This window comes from Hemitrygon akajei, chromosome 14, assembly GCF_048418815.1.
Source record: "Hemitrygon akajei chromosome 14, sHemAka1.3, whole genome shotgun sequence".
Classification (NCBI taxonomy): Eukaryota; Metazoa; Chordata; class Chondrichthyes; order Myliobatiformes; family Dasyatidae; genus Hemitrygon; species Hemitrygon akajei.
The window spans coordinates 10,313,454-10,336,251 of record NC_133137.1 but is presented as its reverse complement, the minus strand read 5'-3'; the positions used below and the strand labels follow the sequence as shown (position 1 = coordinate 10,336,251).

The window sequence follows — 22,798 nt, the reverse complement described above, 5'->3', positions numbered from 1 at the left end:
ATAACTGGGGTCCATTAGGGTGCCCATGGCTACACCTTGGGTTTAGAGAAAATTAGAGGAACCAAAAGGAAAATTGTTGAGCATGAGAACCAGTTCCACCAGACATAGGAGGTTGGTGGTAGAGGGGAACCGGTTAGGTCTGTTCCCTAGAAAGAAGCAGAGAGCTCCGAGGCCTTCCTAATAGGGGATAGAATTGTATCAGACTGCACATTCAAAAAAAAATTAGAGGATCAGGGCCAGGGAACTTAAAGTGATTGAAGTGATCAAAAGCATGTTAAATGTCACAGATGTAGGTGGTAGAGACTGAATCAAGGGGACAAAATGGATTCAAGGCATACAGACATGAGTTCAGCTGGTCAGGAACAATGGGCCTACCCAGACAGTCAGGTTTGTGGATCTTGGGTAGAAGGTAGAAATGAACAGAGGTTGGAGACAGTGGATGAGAGATCTCCTGAACCATCATGTACCTTTTAGCTTGTTTCCATTTAAGTGTTGAGAATTGTATCCTTGGTTAAGTTACAAGCATGTGTCCCACTGTTTTCTCCAACATCTTCCTGTATTGGTCAGCCTTTGCTAATTTCATATTTAAATGTGTGCGGGCTGCTACTCTCAGAGGAATCTTACTTAGCATATTAAAATAGAAGGCTCAGAGTTCCATTTGGGAGCTTGTAATCCTATTTCCAATTCAGAGGTGGCAGTTTTAACTTACAGAGTTAATCCATTTGGTTAACATCTAGTACATTCGATCAGCAACAAAATATTACTAACCTCTTGTGATGTACCTGTATGTGTTCAGCAACAGTTTCTACCGTTAATTTCCACTTTCCTTAGCCTTCAATGATTTCTACACATGCACTTGTGTGATGATGATGTCAAGTTTATGCAATTTCAAGAAAGCAGAACTGTCTTTGAGTTGCTGAAAATTTAAAACAAAAGCCATTACATCATCTCGTCAAGGACTAAGAGTGCTACATGCACTTCAGCATTCAGAGCAAGCTTTTTGGTTAAACGCTGTCTCCTTGTACTCAAAATTTGAAGCACATCTGCCTCAACTGTGTTGGAAATAAGTCAAAGGAATTATTTATCCTGTTAACGCTAATGTGGTTGTGTCATTTTTGGCTTCACTGTTGTGATCATTAGTGGGGGCAATTATTGATGCTGTTAGCATTAATCTGCTTGCATCAGTCTTACTCGCATTGCAGAATTATGTTACATTTCTGGATCTTGTTCATTAAATAGTCTCAAGTGGGACTACTAGTGGAAGGATTGTAATTTTAACAAAAAAGCATCTTCTGGGATTATTCTTGCTTAGATATACCATTACAAAATAGTGCCTATGCTATTTAATTTTGTTTTTTTGGTTTCATTGTGCCATGGGAATTAATTACCAAGCTTCAAAAAGAAATCTCTGCTTGATATATATGATTCAGAAAGTCAGAGACTGTTGCATCGAAAGAAGGTTTTCTGGATGAAGTAGAAAGCATTGAGTAGAAGGGCAAAAAGGATAGGTAGAAATTGAGCAAGGCTATATTCAAAGGAAGGAGCTTGTATGAATCCATTGAAAGACAGAATATGTGGCAAGATGATTTTTTTTTTTCAGATGTCTTTTTCCCAGTATGGAGACTGACACTACTGCTGATTATAGTGGGAAACGTTAGCCAGAGTAATCTAGATTATGCAGCAGTTTTGAGTAATAAGTTTGTAATGAGGGGTTAGTATCTAGCACTAGCAGCTTGGTTTTTGAATTCAAAGTAAATTTTCAGCTTGCACTAAGGGAGTAAAGCTATTTCATAGTTGAAAATCAATATTGGTAAAGAGTGCAGCAATTAAAGCCAACATAAGAATCTGGGGAAAAAAAATTTCTTTGTGCTTTTAATGTTTTGAAATTAAAACCTGGGAAATAAAATAGCCTTTTTTAACAGGAAATGGGAAGGTTTGCCATTTAAAGGCACCTTCTTTATGAATATGGAAATCAGACCTTGCTTTTTCTATAGTTTCCTACTTTAAGGAAATAGATTTTTTTTTGTTAAATATGAAACTACATTTATGACTATATGACTAAAACTGGTCTAACCTGCCACCCTTTTTGGTGCTGATAGTAGATGGAAAGGACTGTGGTGTGTCCATTAATTTCCAATGCTAGTATAAGCCAGTCTTGTATAAAACATACCAAAGCAATTCTACATTTTAGACTGGTAGTCCTTGGCATTCAGTATAAAATTCCTTTCTCCCAATGTTTGAAGTCCAAAACCATGGTGATGAATTTGCAGTAAAGTAAAGGAAATAGCTTGATGAACCAGGATTTGCCCATGTAACAGGCCAATGCACACGCACACACACATCTTAGAGGGAACATTGAAGACAATATAAGATATGTGCACCTAGCTGTTTCTGTGTGTTGGACAAGAAAAACAAAAGAGTTTGGAGTGGAAGCAACCACTATTTTCATGAAACTGCAATTATCATCTGCTTGTGCTTAGGAGGCTAATGAAAAGAAGGGGGAGAGGAGCAGGATACACTGGTTGATACCTCAATGGGGAGCCAATAAGGTGCAGCCTGGGATCAGTGCGACATATAATATACATTGAAATCTATGACTAGAAAAGGTTACTGGGACCTTGTAAGTAATTAGAGATCTTGACGTAACGATGAGGAAATTGAAATCAATTTACTAAGACATGTGAAACCTTATGATGCTTTGAACTTAGTATAATTTCAGTCAGGCTTATGGAGATGTCAAGGAGAGTTAGGATTAGTATAGGCTCAGGAAAGCAGTATCCTTGTTAACTTTACAGTAATGGGGTGAATGACCTAGTTTGTCAATGGCTTGTACTTCAAGTTTGAGCCTATTGAGGTAGCTGGGATGGTTGACAGCATCAAATAATTGGTAGGAATTACAGAGGATGCCTTCAGCTCCAATAATGTTACGTTGGAAAAATCTTTATCATAGTAGGATGGTTTAACGACTGTACTGCAGCAACTCAATTAATTTTTATAGCATCACAACAAAGCAGTAGAGTAAGAATATGGACAGCAATCTTCAACATCTCTATGTTCCCCCCTGAACTTTACGCCTTCCCAATTTGGAAATGCGTGGATTCCAATTCATTGGGACACAGCAGGACCAGTACATTTTGGCCCAATTAAACAGCCCAATTAGCCAAAGTTTCATGGAAGTAGTTAAAACATTTTAAGAAGACAAACTAACATTTAACTGAGTAACAAATTATGTATTTAAATGAAATACAGAACAAATTAGAATACTAACAATACTACTATAGTGCTATTAAACTGTAGTTCCCAATAATTATCAATGGAGGAAATCTTCCAGTGTACACTGACATGTTCTTTTGGTTGATTGTTAATGAACAAAATCAGTGCACCTATCTCAGTGCAGATAATGGACCTTCATACAATATTTTTGACAATTATCATTCAAATCTTCATTTTCATTGTAACATTCAAGATGATTGTCAACACCTTCAAACTCTTTGTAGTTCCGAACTTGTTGAAATAGTGATATTTTCATTTTCACTGCCAGCCATTTCTGGCATTTCCAAGCCTGAATGCCTGAAACCGCAGTGAGCAGACCAGTTCCGAATTGTCTTATTGTTTATTTTTCGCCAACTATCAGTGACAAAATTGCTGCTTTTTTTTACACAAATACATGCAACTATTCACTCTAAGCACTGTTTGGTGTTTAATGGCTGCACAAGTGTACATGATTGACGATAGTTTAAAACTTCAGCAACAGTCTCCTATTCCAATTAAGCATCATAATGTCCCAAATAAATGAAGGGAATCCTGGCTGCCTTCTCAGTTGTCCCAAATAAACAGCTGCCCAAGTTAAATGGATGGCCCAATTAACTGGAATCCACTGTACATTTCTCTTGCATCTTTTTTGCTGCAAGGTCAAAATCTAAGAATTCCAGACACGGCAATGGGAATAGTTTTACCATGGAAAACCAAGTGGTTCAGAAAGTTGATCTCTGTTCAACTTCTCAAGGGTTGTTCATGATGAGCAATAAATCGTGGCCAAAACTGAGCAGGAATAAAAGTGTTTTTATTTACCATGATAGCATGAATCTTAATGCACCAATTCTATTCCATTGAGAAGAAACAATGCCAGCAGTTTGCTTGGAAAGAACCAAGAACCATGAATCTGAGGCTGTCTTGCCAAGAACCATCAGTTACATTGTTGTCTAGCTGAATATTATTTTTATATAAAACAATATATAGTATTACCACAGAAGTAGTGACATTTTCCTCTTATTGATGAAGTGGTTTGTTTTCATAAAATGTATGAATTGCAGATGACAGGAAACTTGATATGTACCTATGAGTCTATTGAAGAAGACTAATTTCTGGTGCAAGATGGTATCAAAGTTGTCATTTACTGCAGGTGAAGGATTTAAATTGTATAAAGAAATCATTATCTGCTACACAATCACGAATTGTATTTTGATAGGAAAAATTAGATTGCTCTATTTAAAACATGTCCTTCTATTAGGAAAAAGATCAGCAAATGGAAGTATTTAAAAATATTTTCCACTAAAAGTATGTGCAGCATTTGCTTGATGCAGTTGGTATTCCAGTGAGAACTGTTAAGGTTATTTGTTATGTCTATAAAATTAATTTGGCAAGAAAAGTCTCACTTTAAAATTAAAGACCGAATGCTGTTTTTATATAAAAGCAGGAAGCAGACATGTGCATAGGGAGCTACAGTAGCATGTGATAAAGCTACAATGAGCAGATTTCAGATTCCATTTAGTTGATTAAAGGCACCAAAAAGATGCTTGTTTCAGGTGCTTTAGAGATTTCCTCAGATGGTCCTTTGGCTAAGCTGCTCAAAATGATAATCCATAAACAGTGGAGAAATGGAAACAGAAACACAAATATTGCAGAGTTGTGGCACAAGTCCAAAGTCTAATGGATTTTTTCTTTGCTTCTGAGAAGCCGACTCTTAGTTGTAAATTGTGGGTGCAGTTGGCAGCCCTGTCCCATGGTGGGTGTCAGATTGTTAGATATGTTTTGCCTGCCAAGAAAAGGATACTTGTGTCTGAGGAGCAGCTTGCAGAATAATTGATTAATTGTCAAATTACTTTATGAACTTTAGATTGATTAATTCTAGAGCACTTTGCTTGGCAAATTCTTACAAATGCATAATAAAAGCTCCTGTTTGTCTTTGTATTTAAATTGATACTAATTCTGCATTAGCAGATGAGAGTGTTTCTAAAAGCATGGGCATTGTGATGAAAACACATTGTCTTTTCCCCATGCTGATTCTCCTGCAGAGAATACATTTTGATTTTTGAAGTAGCTTCTAGGGAATTAAAGGAAAATAGCCATTGGTTTTGAGGTTTGTTATTGTATTGCAGGTCAGAGACCTGCACTACAAAAGTTGAAGAACGCTGATAGATAAGGAAATTGAAACTAAAGTGCTAGGGGTTCTGTTATACAATAAAAAGCAGTGTGGCTAAGTAACCATGTGCATAAGTTCAGGAGCTTGGCACATAAACACAAGGTAGTATGTCACTTGGCCCCTCAAACTTGCCCCCACCGTTTAGTAAGATTGGGGTTGATCTCGCTGTAACCTCTACTTCATATTTCCATCTACCAACACTAGTGTTTTTGCCCCTTTGCCCATCAAATATCTATCTCTGCCTTAAACAAAATATTCAAAGAATCAATTTCTGCTGCCCATCAGCCTTTGGGGCAAACACATTTGCCTCAACTCCATCTTAAATGGGTAACCTGTATCTTTGAACAATGATTCTAGATGCCCTCACGTCTTCACCTCATCTGCCCTGTCATGATCCCTCAGGATCTTATGTTTTAATTGAATTCCCTTCTAATTTCATAAATGGCAGACTAGCCTGTCCAAACCTGCAACAATAATTTCTTCATTCCATGCATTTGTCTGGTAAACTTCTCTGAACTGCCTACAACAGATTTACACAGTACCCCAGATGTGATGTTATGAATGCTGTATATAACTGAAACATACCCTCCCTACTTTTCTATTCATTTCTTACAACATTGTGCTAATTTGTGGAATTACTTGATTTTCCTTCAAATTACCCTTTGTGAATCATGCACAAGGAATCCTAGATTACACTGCTATTTTCCTACTAAAACGGACAATTTCACATTTTCCATAAATTATACCCTGAAACTTGCCCACAGTTATTTACTCTATACCTCATTGAAGCCATGGTCAAATCTGAGTTCCCTTATTGATTTTGGAAATTTTTTAAACACTACGCAACATCTTTAATAATAGTTTTTAACATTTTTCTGATGTTAAATTAGGTGGCCTGTAGTTTCCTCTTTTCTGTCCCCATCTATTTTGAAGAATATGACAGGGAGTTTTCAAAGAATTATTCAAGTTTATCTGCTTTCTGGAGGATGGATTTGCTGTAATTGAACCCAAAGCTATACCAGTTTATCCTTTTGATGGTTGTTCATCTGTAACTTGAAGCATAATTTAACAACTTGTGGTGTTGTGTTGTGTCTGGAACCTGCAAAACCAGAAGGGTCAGGTTTGTTTGCATTGAGATTATCCTTTGGAGTTTGAACTGCTGCTGAAGTCTCTGTCTGACTCAGAAACTTCGTGAGTATTTACATACTTCCGAATGCTTAATTCAAATTAGGTTCCCATGAAAAAAACAGAGCTATTTAAAATGAGAAATAGATTGAAAATAAACTTTTAAAAATTAGGAGGGAGGGGGGAGTCTTTATTTTTAAAGAAGTGTTGAGTGAATGAATGTTGAATAAGGTTTGGGACCTTGACACAGGATTAATGTTTTAATTAATGTTTTCATTGTGTCAGTTGTACAGTATAGCTCTTTTGCCAGGATCCCAAGAAATAAATGAATTGAAATTATTAGGTATAACCAAGTGAACAAAGTAAAGGAGCAGTACCGAAACAGGGTGATTTAGACTGATTTAAATTAGTTGGATTTAATTTAAAATATATCATCCAGCCTTTACATAGAATATGGAATGTAGAACATAGAACACTACAGTATAGTACAGACCCTTCGGCCCACAATGTTGTGCTGACCTTTTAACCACGATCAATCTAACCCTTCCCTCCTACATAGCCACTATTTTTCTGTCATCCATGTGCCTATCTAAGAATACCTTTAATGGCCCTGCTGTATCTGCCTCTACCAACACATAGGCAGAGCATTTCATCCATCCACCACACTCTGTGTGTGTTTGTTTGCCCCAAAGACTGATGGGCAGCAGAAATTGATTCTTTGAATATTTTGTTTAAGGCAGAGATAGATATTTGATGGGCAAAGGGGCAAAAACACTAGTGTGGGTAGATGGAAATATGATTCCTCCAATCACTTTAAATTATGTCCCTTGTATTAGCCATTTCAGCCCTAGGAAAAAGTGATATATGCCTCTTATGATCTAGTACACCTCTATCAAGTCAAGCCTCTCACCCACTCTCAGAGAGAAAAGCCCTGGCTCACTCAACTTATCTTCATAAGACATGCTGTCTAATCAAGAGAGCATCCAGATAAATCTCATCTGCACCCTCTCCAAAGCTTCTACATCCTTCCTTTAATGAGGTGACCAGACCTGAATACAACATTCCAAGGCAACACACATAAAATGCTGGAGAAACTCAGTGGGTCAGGCAACATCATGGAAAAGAGTAAACAGTCGACATTTACTCTTAGTCCAAGTATGGTGTAAGCAGGGATTTGTAGAGTTACATTACCTCACAGCTCTTATCACCTATCAACTTGTGCAACAATTCCAGGGGATATTTGGATTGAACCACAAGATCCCTCTGTCCCTCCACATTGCTAAGAATCCTGCCATTAATTCTATATTCTGCCTTTAAATCTGACAGTCCAAAGTTAATCACTTCATACTTTCCCAGGTTGATCTCTATTTGCTACTTCTCAGCCCAGAAGTTCCCAACCCTTTTTATGCCATGGACCAATACCATTAAGCAAGGAGTCTTTGGGAACCCTTGTCTCAGCCCATCTCTGCATCTTGTTGATGTCATGCTGTAACATATGGCAACCTTCTGCACCATCTACAACTCCACCAATTTAAATGTCATCTGCAGATTCACTATCCAACTCTTCCACTTCCTCATCCAAGTCATTTATAAAAATTTCAAAGAGCAGGGGTCCGGAACAGATCTGTGCAGAACACCACTGGACACCGTCTTCCAGGCAGAAAATACTACATCTATAGGCAAGCCAATTCTGAATCCACAAATGTTTAATCACATGATTAAGTAGTATTGGTGTTGTATAAAAATTATCCTGGTAACTTGCATTTGCAAAGTAACAATAGCAGTTATTGAATGGAGACCCTAGTCAGAACTTTGAACATCTTACTATATTTTTATGAGTAAGTTTTCCAACTGTTTCAACCTAGTGGTTAGCATGACACTTTCCAGCACCAATAACCACAGTTCAATTCCCGCTGCTGCCTGTAAGGAGTTTGTACGTTCTCCCCATGAACATGTGGGTTTCCTTTCGGTGCTCCAGTTTCCTCCCACAGCCCAAAGACGTACAGGTTGGTAGATTAAATGGCCATTGTATATTGTCCTGTGATTAGACTAGGGTTAAACCAAGGGTTTCTGGGCAGCGTATCTCGAAGGGCCTATTCAGCGCTGTGTCTTAATAAAAAAAATTAAAACTTACAGTATTGTAGTTAGGATGTTAATGGAGCAATAATCTGTCAGTAAAGAATTGTAGGCAGCATTGTTGCACACAGACACCTTTCTGCAGGTCACCAAAGAATAGAGATTCCATTAAGATAAAGCTCTCATTTCAGCCAGAAAGGTAGAAGGGAAAAATGAACCAATGTTTGGCCGAACCAGGTTTAAAAGATCAAGGCGTTGAGGCTGAGGGCAAAGGACGAGCTGGTTCTGTGGCAATGACCTGCAGCCATTGGGCTCCTGGACGGGCTTCATTTACCTCAGTCCTGAATTGGCTCTGTGGCTGTGGATTCACTCTCAGAGACTTTGCATTCCCATTCTGTGTGTTATTTGTTTACTTTTTTATTGTTTTATATTATTTGTCTTTTTTTCCACACATTGAGTGTGGAAAAACGGTGTCTCATGCGGATTTTGTGTGTTTCTTTGTTTTGTGGTGGACTGCAAGAAGATGAATCTCAAGGACTGTACGTAGTATACATACTTTGAGAAGAAATGTACTTTGAATAGGGATTCCTGCAAGCATTCTCCCCTTGCATTTCCACTGTTCCAGGCCAGGCAGCATCTATGGAGAGGAACAAACTATTGACATTTCTGGAAGAGACCTTTCATCAACACAGGTCTCTAAAGGTATTAGTCTGAAACCTCAACTGTTTATTCCTCTCTAAAGATACTACCTGACCTGCTGGGCTCTTCCAGCATTTTGTGATTGTTAATTCAGTATGGAGACTTGATTATGACTTGGTCATAAGTGATGTAATTAGATGAATGAACCAGAATAAGATATTCACAAAGTTCATTTGGACAGAATCCAAATTAGGTTAATTGTCACTGACATCAGTTGCGAAACATCTTGTTTTGTGGCAGCAGTAAAGTGCAGGTATAACAAATTATTGTAAGTTACAAAGATAAGTAGATAGCGCAAAAAAGAAATAGTGAGGTGGTGTTCATGGACCATTTGGAAATCTGATGGCAGAAGGCAATAAGCTGTTCCTAAAATGTTGAGAATGGGTCTTCAGGCTCCTATTTCTCCTCCCTGCTGAGAAGCAGGCGTGTCCCAGGAGGTGAGCGTGCTTAATGATGGATGTCACATTCTAAAGCTCCTAACTTTAAAACTCCTTTGCATCTTTGACAAATGGAATCTGAACACCCTAAATATTTTGAAACAATTAAAAATTATTAAAAATGAAATTAGTTTTCTTTTCAAAATTGACTAAGTACTTCAGTAATAATAAGTATTGAAACAAACATACACAATTTAAAATCTTGCCTGTTCTTGCTTTTCTTTAGACCTATAAATTTGCCATAATATCTGAGAATAAATTCCCCAGTGTAATTGGTAGAAATTGAAATTTCTCTCATTTTCTGGTGATGTATTAGATTAACTTTCTGCTAAAGTTCATATTTATAATCATAGATATAGATATCTTCCAGTTGATCAGTGTAACAGAATGATTTCTTCCTCTCCATTTAGAAATACAGTAATTCTTGATGCATTAGGAATGGTAGTCTTTGCAGTTTTATTATTACAGGCAATATTGCTTGTAATTTTTGTATGCTCATAAAGATGTCATCCATCATTCAGGACCCCACCATCCAGGACATGCTCTCTTCTCACATGCTCAACATTCCAGGAACTGTTTCTTCCCCTCCACCATCAGATTTCTGAATGGACAATGAAAACTACCGCAGTACTTTTCCCTCGCCTTTTGCACTACTAATTTAATTTAGTTTTCTTTTTTACATGTACTTATTGTTATTTACAGTTTTTATTATTATGTATTGCAGCTTACTGCTGCTACTAAACAACAAATGTCATAATGTATGCCAGTGATATTAAACCTGATTCTGATTCTGAATTTCCGCAAATGATAGCCATACAGTACATTAACAGATGAAGGGAGACACAACAAATTCAACCGGTTAGCTTTGTGGTGTGAGAAGAAATCCGGGTGCACAAGAGACAGGTTACCCACAGTGGTTTGTTCACGAAGATCAAAACAAAACTGCAGATGCTGGTAATCTGAAATAAAACAGAAAATGCTGAAATCAGGCAGCATCTGTGGAAAGACAAATGGAGTTACAGTTCCAATTCAAAAACTCTGTCGCAACTGTTCTGTTTCTCTTTTCACAGATGCTGCCTGACCTTCTAAATGTTTCCTCCTTTTTCTGTAGTTGTGCCCATATTAAAGATGTTAGTCTACTTGCTTCCTGACTCACTTGTGAGATTTAATCACTATTCTCGAGTAGCTTTCAATAAACACACCTTTGACCTGACTTCACTAGTTTGAGTACTTGCGAGCATATTTCTTCCAGTTGGCTGTAGGAGTTCTGAATCTTCACACCTTACTTGAACAGGCCACTGTTTTGGAGCTTTAGCCATTCCCTGAACTCTCTTCAAGACATGACCCCTCATGACTTGGTATAATTCTGGTAAACAATCTCAGTACCTTCTGTGAGGCTTTGGTAGCCTTCCCAAAGGGTGATTCCCAGAATAATACACATTGCAAACCACCTGTTGGATCCCAGTAAGAGAAAAAGTTAAATCTGGCTTACTTGTTTAGTTGAATGCCACTATTTACAAAATAGCCTAATTCTTTGTGTTTTTTTCCCAATTTCTCCTTATGCTTTCAAAGATTTTAGAAATTACACTTCCAAATCCCTCTATTCACATACCTCTCAAAATAGTACCTTTTAAAACAGAACATGCTGCAATAACTCTGCCAGTCAGATAGATCTGCAAAGAAAGAAATACTAAATAACCAATGGGATAAACTATCTCTACAAATGTTGTCCCTCAAGATTGATGAGTTGTACTCACTACATTAAATTGCTTCTGTTTATCTATGTTTTCAGCAAACCATTTTTTTCCTTTAGTTTCATATTATTTTGCAAAATTGTATTTATTTTAGGGATGCAGCACAGGACATGTCCTTCTGGCCCAGCATGTCCCACCACCTAGCAACCCAGCTATTTTACACCAATTTAATTATAAACAGTTTATAATGAATAAGTAGCCTGCCAACCGGTATGTCTTTGGGCTGTGGGAGGAAACCGGCGCACCTGGAGGAAACCCACATGGTCATGGGGAAAACGTATAAACTCCTTACAGGTGGCACTGGAAATAAACTCTGAACTGTGATGCCCTGAGCTGTAGTAGTAATGCCAACCGTAATGCTCCCATGGCACCCCATATATTGCAGAAAACTTTGAAACTGTACTCCTTTACCTCGGTCTAAAGTCTAGACTATGTAATGAAAACAACAATGATTCAAATAATGACCCGTGTAAGACCCTATTCATTTGTCATCCCTCACTGCCTCCTGATCCTGATATTTCTATACTCAACGTTATCACACTCCTTTATTACCATGGGTTTTTATATGATTAAATCTATTATATGGTACTTCAAATGCCTTTTAAAAATCTGTATTTACAACATACAGAACACAACTCTATCTATCTTCTGATGTTTCACCATGGAAACTTGATTTTTGCTTTGTAATTTAAATCCATGAGCTTTTACGTAAACTTTGCCAGATTGCTTTGATATAAGTAGCATGAATTAGTGGATGCTTTAGGCCATTTACATAATTATTTTGTAACTAATAACACTCATTTTGTGTTGATGGTAAATCCAATCTGATTTAGTTAGTTTCAGTGGGCTTATGAGGCCTTTCTATGAATGAGCACGCATTTCACATCAACACAATGAATACCTCTTACATTGTCAATAGTAATAGAACAGTTAATTCTCAACAGTCTGCTTGAACGAGATTGTGAAAAAAAACAGCACTTAAATCATTGTTCAGGTGGCACACTTTGTAGCATTGCTCAAACCTAATGATGCTTCTGTCATTCATTCTTTGGTTTTTTTCTTTATCATGGATGTCTGTGAAGAGTAAGAGTTTCAGGTTGTATACTGTATAACCTTCTCAAATATTAAATTGAACCGTTAAGTAACTACTAATTCATTTAATGAAAGCTAACACATTTCACAAACATTTTTACTGTATCTTTTTAAGAACTTAAGAAAAATGTGATCTGCAGTAAAGCACTGAGGTTCTCTAAAATAGTGTAGCTGGTATTTTAGAAAATTAATACATCAATAAAACATTTCACAAAGTTTAATCAGTTAGTGTGATATTATAGTTTAACGTTCCTAATTTATTGGGATAGTTCATCTTCATGTCTGTTATGAAGATGAACTATATTCTCTTAACAAAAGGTCAAGAATTGAGGAATGATTATTTTGCAAAGAAAATGGATTTTATCCCTGGAAAATATAATGTACGCCAAATTTTCTTTTTCAGGGTGAGAGTGTATGACCTAAGGACAAACACAGCCGTAATATCTCTCTATGGCCATCAACTTGGTGTGTCCTGCGTGCAGATGGATGACTGGAAGATTGTCAGTGGTGGTGAAGAAGGGTTGGTTTGTGTATGGGAACAGCGAATGGGAACAAAACTCTGGGAAATACATTCTAGGTATGACTTTATTGAATTTAAAATCTGATTTTTTTGTATATGACAAAGAAGGTACTTGTATCTGTGAATTGGACTGAAAAGAATTTCATTTGTAACAACTAGTTCATTTAAATGCTGCTTTGATTTGAGCAATCAAAACCACAAAGATGGATTGTAGTTTTCTGAAGATCTATTTTTCACTATCAAATTTTGAAAATTTCTATTTTTTTGTGCTTTTCCTAAAACAGACCTCAAATTTTGAATTCTTTTAACATCCATTGACTGTTAAATATGTTATGCTATGGTTTGTTTACAACACAAACAGAGAATGTAAGAAACAGAAATATTTGAACCCTCATGCCTACTCTACCAGTCATGGCTGCTATTTGAGAACCACTGTCCTGCATGAACCCCATATCCCAAAAGACAAAGAACTTCCTTCCTTTATGAATAATCTTAGAGCATTTCTTTGGAACTTACTCAAGATTTTCTACTTAAAGGCTATCATCTTATTAATCCATGTGTACCATTTGTAATGTTCTCAACAGTGCTAGCCCGGATTAAGTACTCTAGTTTAATCCATTGGACTTAACCAACAACCTCTTAATTTCTTGTTCTTTCCTCCTGATAATATTGCTTCCTTGTTTTGGATATGGACCTGTAACCAGTGGAGCTTCCAGTGCATTTGTAATGTTTGATCCTTGTTGGGGTGCATTAGCAGTCTACTCAATCATGTGTCATCGCTCAGTTATATCATGAACAGAGGTCCATACATGTAGAGAATGAATCATTGGTTAACAACGGAGAAAACAGTCCGAGCACTGAGACCAGAGCTTTCAGTAAGCAGATGGACTGGCACTGTCGTTTGACTGATATCAGATCTATACAGACAGGAGATTGAATTAACTCTGATACCTTCTTGCTCCAAGCTTCACTGAACAAAACTAGTCAGCAGAGCGGAGCACTGCAATATTTTTAACTTGATAGCTTTATTTTTTTCTCTGAGGCAGCAGCAAGAGTTTATGACGTAAAACAAAACAAGAAATAAATAGAAAAGAAACTAAATACCACAAAATGTAACCATTATATTTATGGGTGATTAATTTGCATTTGAAAGGAAAAGAGATGTTGATCTTTTGGATTAGAACTCTTCAGATACTGATTGACTGACTATTGAAAAGAGCAATTACAAGAGTTTCAGACTTCTGTATGTTACTCACAAGAGGCTGCAGAGGATTTTAGACTTAGCCAACTCCATCACGGGCACAACCCTCCACACCATCGGAGACAGCTACAAGAAGTTCTGCTCCATGAAGGTGGCATTAGTCACTAAGGACCATCACCATCTGGGACATGCCTTCTTCACATTACTACCATCTGGGAGGTACAGGAGCCTGAATACCCACGTTAAATTATTCAGAAATAGTATCTTCTCCGCCATTAATTTTCTGGACAGTCGATGAACACTACCTCATTATTCCTTTTTTCTACACTATTCACTTCGTATTTTATACTAATTTTATATATTTGCACTATATATCGTAAAAGTCAGTGAAAATAAATTTGATTCTGATTATTACTATTTCAGACATCCTGTGCGGCACCTACGTTTTAGTGCACATACACTGATCACAGCAAATATACCCAATGAGAAATGCCCCAGAGGAGCTAGCATTATGGATGATGACTTAACTGCTCATCGGAGGTAAGGCAAATTAGATCACGATTGCATCTGTTTTGTATGCTGTTAACAAACAGGGTTTGTTAGCATTAATAATAAATGTTTAATCACGTCTGTATTATATATTTGTGAATAGTTCAGTTCAGCTCTTAGTTTGCTGCGTGCTAGAATTAGACTGGTTGTCACTCAGAAGCAATTAGGATGGCTGCTTTGAGAAATGGAAGTTTCACACTGATGCAATGTGTGGTACATTTTTGAGGTTGTGGGAGAAACATATATTTAAAAGTAAGTAATTAGAACAGAAAATACTGAAATATTCAGTAGAAGAGGCTAACTTAAAACCAACTTGTTGTCTTGAGTTCCCAGACAGGTCTTTGATTTTGACATTGTGACTGACTTTGACACTAGGGTGAATATTCAGTAAAGTTTTTGCTCCATTGTGTGTGTTTTTTTTGAATGACGTATACAATGATTTGCCATTCATCAGTATTAAGAGAGGATCATTAAGACTTATTCAGCACATAAAAAATCATTTTTTCACATCACATTTCATGTCACATGCTGGTGATAATAAACCTGATTCTGATTTCATAACAGTTGCTATGCATAGTCACACTTACGAGTATATCTTTGCATTAGATAGCCCGATAGCCCGACTTCATTCTTATCTACCCTATTTCCATAGTGGTTACACTAGACTAGTAATCTGGAGATCTGGACAATTAATAGAATGAAATAGGTTAAAATCTCACCCTGGCAGCAGGGGAATTAAATAATCTAGACTTATAAATTGAGGGGAAAAGGATCTCTCAGAAGTGGTGACTATGAAACAATTAGTTTGTCATAAAAGCACATCTGCTTTCCCTTTCATGGAAGAAATCTGTAGTCTTGCATGGGCATAGCTAATACCCATGCATTTGCTGATGACACCTGTCTTTGCATTGTCATCATCTCTCTTGCAACCTCCACTGTCGGAATGCTCATCCAACCAGATAGGCAAAAACCAAAGCTACGTCTTTGGCTACGTCATGAACTCTATTCCCCAGATTTAATGCCATCTCTCTCCCTGAGATCCTGTTTGAAACCAGACCAGGATGATCACAACATTTGTAGTTTAACCCAGAAATTAGCTTTGTACCAGTTTGCCAATGCCACCTGCTTCCATTTCCATTCCTGTCTCAGCTCATCTACTGCTGAAATCCTTCTACATTATTTATTCTACCATACTCCAGACCGTCTTTCTCATTCTGTCTGTAAAGAAAATGAACCAAAGTTATGCAGCACCAAATTCCACTCTACAGCACCTTGTACTTGTTTACCTTCATTTAACCCAGGGGTTCCTAATCTTTTTTTATGCTATGGACCCCTACCATTAACCAAGGGGTCCATAGACCCCAGCTTGTGAAACCCTGATTTAACTATGGTTAAGCAAAACTTTGCTTTTAAAATTCTCATTTTGTTTTCAAAACCATTCTTCTCTGTAATCTCCAACAACCCTCCAAGATTTAAATTTTTCTCCAATTCTGCCAGCTTAGGTTTTACTGAACTTCTAGCATCAGTTCATTTCACTCTCAAAGCCCATAGCCTCTTTTGCTGCTTTGTCTTTTATAAAGCTTCTTAAAGCATATTTCTTTGTTGAAGCTTATGATCATCTGCCCTAATGTGTCATTTTCTTTGATGTTGCTACTGTGAACCATCTTGGGATGCTTTTACTACATTAAAACAGCATAAACCCCAACTATAATTCTGTTTCTTGGCAGACAAATCCCATCTGTGCTGAAATGACTATGTTTTCATTTCACAGCTCCCTGCTACCATCAAGCTTCAACTTCTCCACAAACTTTTGCACCATATTTTAACAACCATTTGCAATATTTTACTGGTTAAGTTTTACATAAGAATTACTTATGTAATTAATTGAACTCTATATCTTTTACACATTAAGCATTTATGTTAAAGAGGATTCTCAAGTATCTAACACCCCATGATAGTAAAATTCTGCCTTGGTTTAATCTGGCAGATGAACTGTGTGACACCAGCACAATGCCCAACGTGCACTGTCAAATTAAGGTCTCTAAAACTGAGCAAACATGCTGCCAGTGAAGTGAAAGTAGTTGGGAATGTGGAGGGGAAGGAGAGATGCTTGGTCATGGTAATGATTATGAATTTGGAATCCTTGGGGACAGTAGCAGCGAAAATCATCAGTATTTCTAGGGTACAAACAATTATAACTGTAGATAAAGAAATTCACGTGAGTCCAGGGTTTATTCTCAGAACAAATTTTCATTTAATTACAAGCTGATATTAACAAGCTGACTGTGCAACACTTATTGCATTCAGCAGTTCCATAGATTGTGGAATTATCCAAATAGTTAAAGAACCATTGGAGCCATAGAGATGCAACATAGAAACAGGCTGCACCAACTATAAAACACTCGTTCACACAACTAAACTTCCTTTTATCCCTTTGCATTCTCCACTCGTTCCCATCAGTGCAGCTCGCCCCCCACCCCAGATTCTTCATGTACAGTGGCCATTTTGCCCACCATTTTGGGAATGTAGTAGTAAAGTGGGGCATCTGGAGGAAACCCATAATCAGATTGAACTCAAGTTTGCAGCATTGTGAGGCATGGCTTCAGTAGCCGTGTCATTGCTCTGCTACAAACAGGGTCCCAACTGCATCACAACCCACTAATGATATCTTTAAAGGGATTGTCTGAACTTGAGATACAAGTTCAGCTCCTTTAACATGGAGCAGGTTATGTTTCCTATGCTAATAAAATAATAGAGCCATTAACACAAGTTTAATTCTGTTACTGTCAGATCTCTCTCTCTCTCTCTCTCACACACACACACACAAACTCTAATATTAGCCCTAATAACTCCAAGTATCAAGTATATTTCATTTACTTCTGACCAAAAAAATACAGTAATCAACACACAAACCATTCTTCGGTTCTCTTTTTTTTCCCTGCACCTTCAAAATGAAAAGTCTACTTTATGGTTTGCATTTAATAGGTACGAAATTTAGCATTACCCTACAGATTAAATTGTAAATATATTGTAAGATTTTTGAATCTTCCTAAAGTCATTATCTACCATTTATTGTTTTACAGACACCGAGGAATTATTTACATCTACGACTTTTCAGTCAATAAATCTGCTCCAGTGATACCAATCTGTCGTTCATCATATGATGAAGATGTTGGTTACAACTACAATATCGCACTTTCAATGCCCTATGACCAAATAAAATGAATGTGTGTCATCTTATGTATATACTAGTCCTATTAGAATCATACAGTAATTCTGAAAGTAAGCGTGCATCTAACTTGCATTTCATTATGCAAGGATATGTTGATTGACCAGAAGACAAAGGACATTGGAGAGACAAATGAACCGAGAAAGAACTCTAGCCTTGAAATTCACAAAGGGCATTTTCTGGTTTCCTGTCGAACTGCAAAGAAAATGACAGAAGTGACCATTTTTAACGATTTTTTTTTTGGAATTTCTTCCTGCCTGTCTCAAATGGACCCCTCGGTTAATGGTAGAGGTCCTTGGCATAAAAAAGATTAGGAACCTCTACTCAAAACATTTTATGAAAGACCTCGTCTTTACTTTCCAGTGTTATTATTTTATTTGCTGTTCCCTTTTGTCATTTGTTTCACACGGTAATTTGGATATTTGAACAATGTTGAGGTGGAGAGGGGCGGTTTCACAAACTTAATTTGCATAAATCACAGGTTGGTGTATTTGTGGATTAAGAAAGTGCAAATAATGTAAGAAAATCTGAAGCTCTATAACTGTTTTCAAGAAACAGCAATAAGTTTTACATTTGATTTTTTAATAAATTTCCAACAATGTGATTGACTCTTTTCTTATATTAGGTCTCCTAGAAATCAAATCCTGTCAGCGGTAACCTAGGGTGCCAACCTAACATATTTTCAGTTTCCAGATTTTTCAATTTGAACATTTGTTAGTATGATCAAAAATGCTAAGAGGCAAGCTGCTTTCTGCCCTAACTTTACCAAGAAAGATCCTTGGATGGTAATAGAGTGTTGGTACTGTGGCTGATTATTTTTTTTAATTCACTAGCAGGATCAAGCTGTTATTGACAAGGCCAGCAATGCTCATATATTCAAAGATACAAAGTACATTTATTGTCAAAGTGTGAATACAGTATACAACCCTGAGATTCGTCTTCTTCACAGCCATGAAACAAAAAAAGCATTAATCCCCCATGTGCAAAAAAAACACATAAACGTCAACAAAAAAATTATCAAAAAACATAGAATATAAAACACAAAATTGTAAGATTACAGGCATAATTGAGTTCAGGTCAGTGTTCATTATCTACAGGCCACCCTGATTCAAATTCGCCCAAAATATCAACAGAAAAAAGAGCGACCAGAAACACATCATAACGTGCACTACAGTCCAACCCACAAACTGCAAACCCAGAACGTCCCAATTGCCATCAATGCCTCCTACAACCATTCAGTAAATAAGGTGAAGGTACGTATTCCCAGGTGATGATGTTGTTAGTAGTAAGTTCTTAGCTTTGGACCAGATGTTTCTGAAGGAACAGCAATATTTCCCTTCCAGAATGCCCTGTTATATGGCTGAAGACTGAGATGGTATTCCAATACATCACAGTCCTCACCCTCCTTGGTAGAAGAGGTTGCAGAATTAGGACTGATGTCAGAGAAACTATGCTGGATATTTGCTGTGCAAGGGTATACACACTGCAGCCTCTATATGCTGGGTGGTGGAAGGAATTAATAAAGTGGCAGTCAGTTGAACTGTTTTGTTCTGCATATGACTGCACAGTAGCATAGTGGTTCATGCAATCACTTTACAGCACCTGTGATCATCAATCAGGGTTAGATTCCCACTACAGTCTGTAGGGAATTTGTACATTCTCTAAGTGACTGCGTGGGTTTAGTCCGTGTGCTCCTGTTTACTCCCACATTCAAAGACATATAGTTAAGATTAGGATTAGTGTTGGCACTGGAAGTACAGTTTCTGGCAGGCTGCCACACTACATTCTCAGACCGATTTGGTCATTGATGCAAAATATCGCATTTCACTGTACTGTATGCTTTGACGAACATGTAACAAATAAAGCCAATCTTTAATCTCTTCTTTAAGGCTTAAACATCGAGTGATGTTAGAGTTGCAAGAATCCAGGGAAGTGGAAATCATCCCATTACATTCCTGACACAAGCCTTTAGATTAGGGGCTCCCAAACGTTTTTTTATGACTTGGACCACTACCATGAACTGAGGGGTTGATGGGCCCCAAGTTGGGAAGTCCCACGTTAGATGGCAGAAAGGCTTTGGGGAGGAGGAGGTCAGACACCAGCCACCAACCTACTCTGTAACATACTTTATTTACGTGGATAGTCACTGGTCGCCCCTACTCATCCTATGGAAGTAGCTGATCATTGGCTCAGCTTAGGCTACAGCAATCAGGAACTTGTGCACCAGTGTTCTGAAAGCCGAAATGACAGACATCCAGCAACTACATGTATTTTCCTTTGAATTCCATATTGGTCCAGTTAGAGGGAAGTTATTGTCTTAATTTCAAAATTCAAAGTAAGTTTATTATCAAAGTACATATATGTTACCATATACAACCCTAAGATTCATTTTCTTGTGGGCATACTCAATAAGGCCTTAATAGAATAATAACCATAATAGAATCAATGAAAGACCACACCAACTTTGGCATTCAAACAGTGTGCAAAAGAAAACAAACAAATAAGCAATAAATATTGAGAACATGAGATGAAGAGTCCTTGAAAGTGAGTCCATAGGTTGTGGTAACATTACAATGAAGCTGAGTGAAGTTGCCCCTTTGGTTCAAGAGCCTGATGGTTGAGGGGTAACAACTGTTCCTGAATCTGGTGGTGTGAGACCCAAGCCTCCGGTACCTTCTTCCTGATGGCCCCATTCAGCCTGAATTTCCTTGGTGCTGTGTTGCATTGTTGTCAAACATCGTCGGTTCTTCGTCTGACAGCCTGCTCTTTTGTACACATTTACATGCAGTGGTCCTGGCAGAGAACCACAAACACATTATCCATGAGTAAGTGCCCATTGTAAGCAAATCTGAAGACGTTTCCATGGAAACAATATACCCAGGCAATTTTCAACATTGTCTGATTAATACCAGTAGTATAACTGCATCATTGCTGCCAAGACTTCTAAGACCTTAAGACCTACAGGATCACAAGATAACACAAGATTTGAGCATATTAAAGTTAATTTTAGCCCCATCCTAAGTCAAGTTAACAAGCCCCACCTTGTGATCAGAGCTAGGATCTGTATAACCTGTGGGCTATATAATATTTTACTGTATAATGAACCTTTGAAATAGCTCCATAATTAGGTTCTTGTGGCTTTTTGGATCTTTTTGAGGCCTTCGGTGCCAAACTTACTGACAGTCAATTGAGAAAATGTGGGCCATTTAAAAAAAAATATGGATCCCTCAATGTAATTCAAAGATTCAAAGTACATTTACTATCAGAGAATATATAAATTATACAACCTTGAGATTTTTCTGCTTACAGGCAGCCTCTTCTGGTTTAAGATGGCGCTACCGAAGGGGTGCGACAGCTTACTGGTGGTTCGGAGGTAAAAAAAAAACTCAATTGAAAACATTACTAATATAATTCTGAATGGAAGTTTCTGTGAATTTACTATTGAGAGGCACTTAAACCAAGTAGCTTAGGAGTTGGATATCATGTTACTCCCCTTGTATCCCCTTTGCTCTGCAAGGTGCCAGCTTTGAGTATTTTATTTGAATAAAATACAAATCATAAATTAGACTAGTTTATCCATTGGGTCCCAATATGCCAAATAAATTATGGAACATTTTCAGTTTTATTCATTTCCAGATTTGTATGTTGAAAACTTTCCCGTCCCTTTTGTTTACTTCCCCCCTTCATGTCTCTACAACTTAAAATGTATTTCAATCACATTCTCAGTACCAATGGCAGGTCATTGACCCAAGATATTAACTCTTGTCATTTTCTCTTCAACCTCTGCCTGATCTCGGTTTAGTTTGTATTTTGGTACTGTAGCTCATTTCTGATATGTTCTGTAGATATGAAGAAGCAAATCACTCAGCAAGGAATTCCCAGTTACTAACCTCCCTTATCTATTTAGTGGGTTCAGTTGAGTTCCTTGTTAATGATATACATTTGAGTGTTTAATTTACGAATGAATGTCAAGTATAAGCAGTGCGATAGTCTTGTTGGAGATGGCCTTGTGGTATGTGTGTGTGTGAGAGAGAGAGAGATAAACTATAACAAGTAACAAATTTGCTACAGATAGAATAATGTAAATAATATTGAAAATGTGAGGATCTAAGTCAGGAATTGCAGATTATCTGAAATAATTCAGCTCCATATTCAGTGCAGAAGACTGTAATGTACTTTGTTGAAAGAAGTGTTGATGTTCCTCGAGCTTGCATTGGACAGAATTGGAACAGTTCGGGGGACAGAAGCTAGATCAGAAATGGCTGTTGATGGTTACAATCGTATTTGCAGAATTGTTTAAATTTGAGAAAAGTCAACATTTTGGTGAACAAATCTTGCAAAAAATAAATAGTATTTTTATAATCATTGTTTTATCAATCTTTGATATGTAGCAGGACTGAGTAGAATTGTTAGTTAACAGACAAACCAGTCAAACCTGATATCAAATGTTTTCTCAACGTTATAAAAGAGCTTTAAAAACAAACATTAGCTATCTAATGGACCATGAATTATCCCATTATTGAAATAATGATTAATTGGCAACAGATTACATCAACAAGGTATCTCAACTCTGATTTATGTGAGTGTGGTTTTTACAATTCCCATAAAATGAAGCAAGCATCTCCATTTGTTTAATAAGAACATATCAGATTACACAGCTGCTGAGTTGTTACTATTCATCTTGTAACTGTTTA

At 37.2% G+C, this 22,798-nt stretch overlaps 1 protein-coding gene across 1 annotated transcript in view; it reads left to right on the top strand.

The window, feature by feature from the left end:
• Positions 1–22,466, top strand: part of fbxw8 (F-box and WD repeat domain containing 8) — a 144,335-nt gene extending 121,869 nt beyond the window's left edge. The window contains exons 9-11 of the mRNA XM_073065469.1: positions 13,009–13,182; positions 14,750–14,866; positions 17,959–22,466. Of these exons, the coding sequence (XP_072921570.1) occupies positions 13,009–13,182; positions 14,750–14,866; positions 17,959–18,100 (433 nt within the window). The 3' untranslated portion in view covers positions 18,101–22,466. The remainder of the gene's footprint in view (positions 1–13,008; positions 13,183–14,749; positions 14,867–17,958) is intronic.
• The last annotated feature ends 332 nt before the right edge of the window (positions 22,467–22,798 follow it).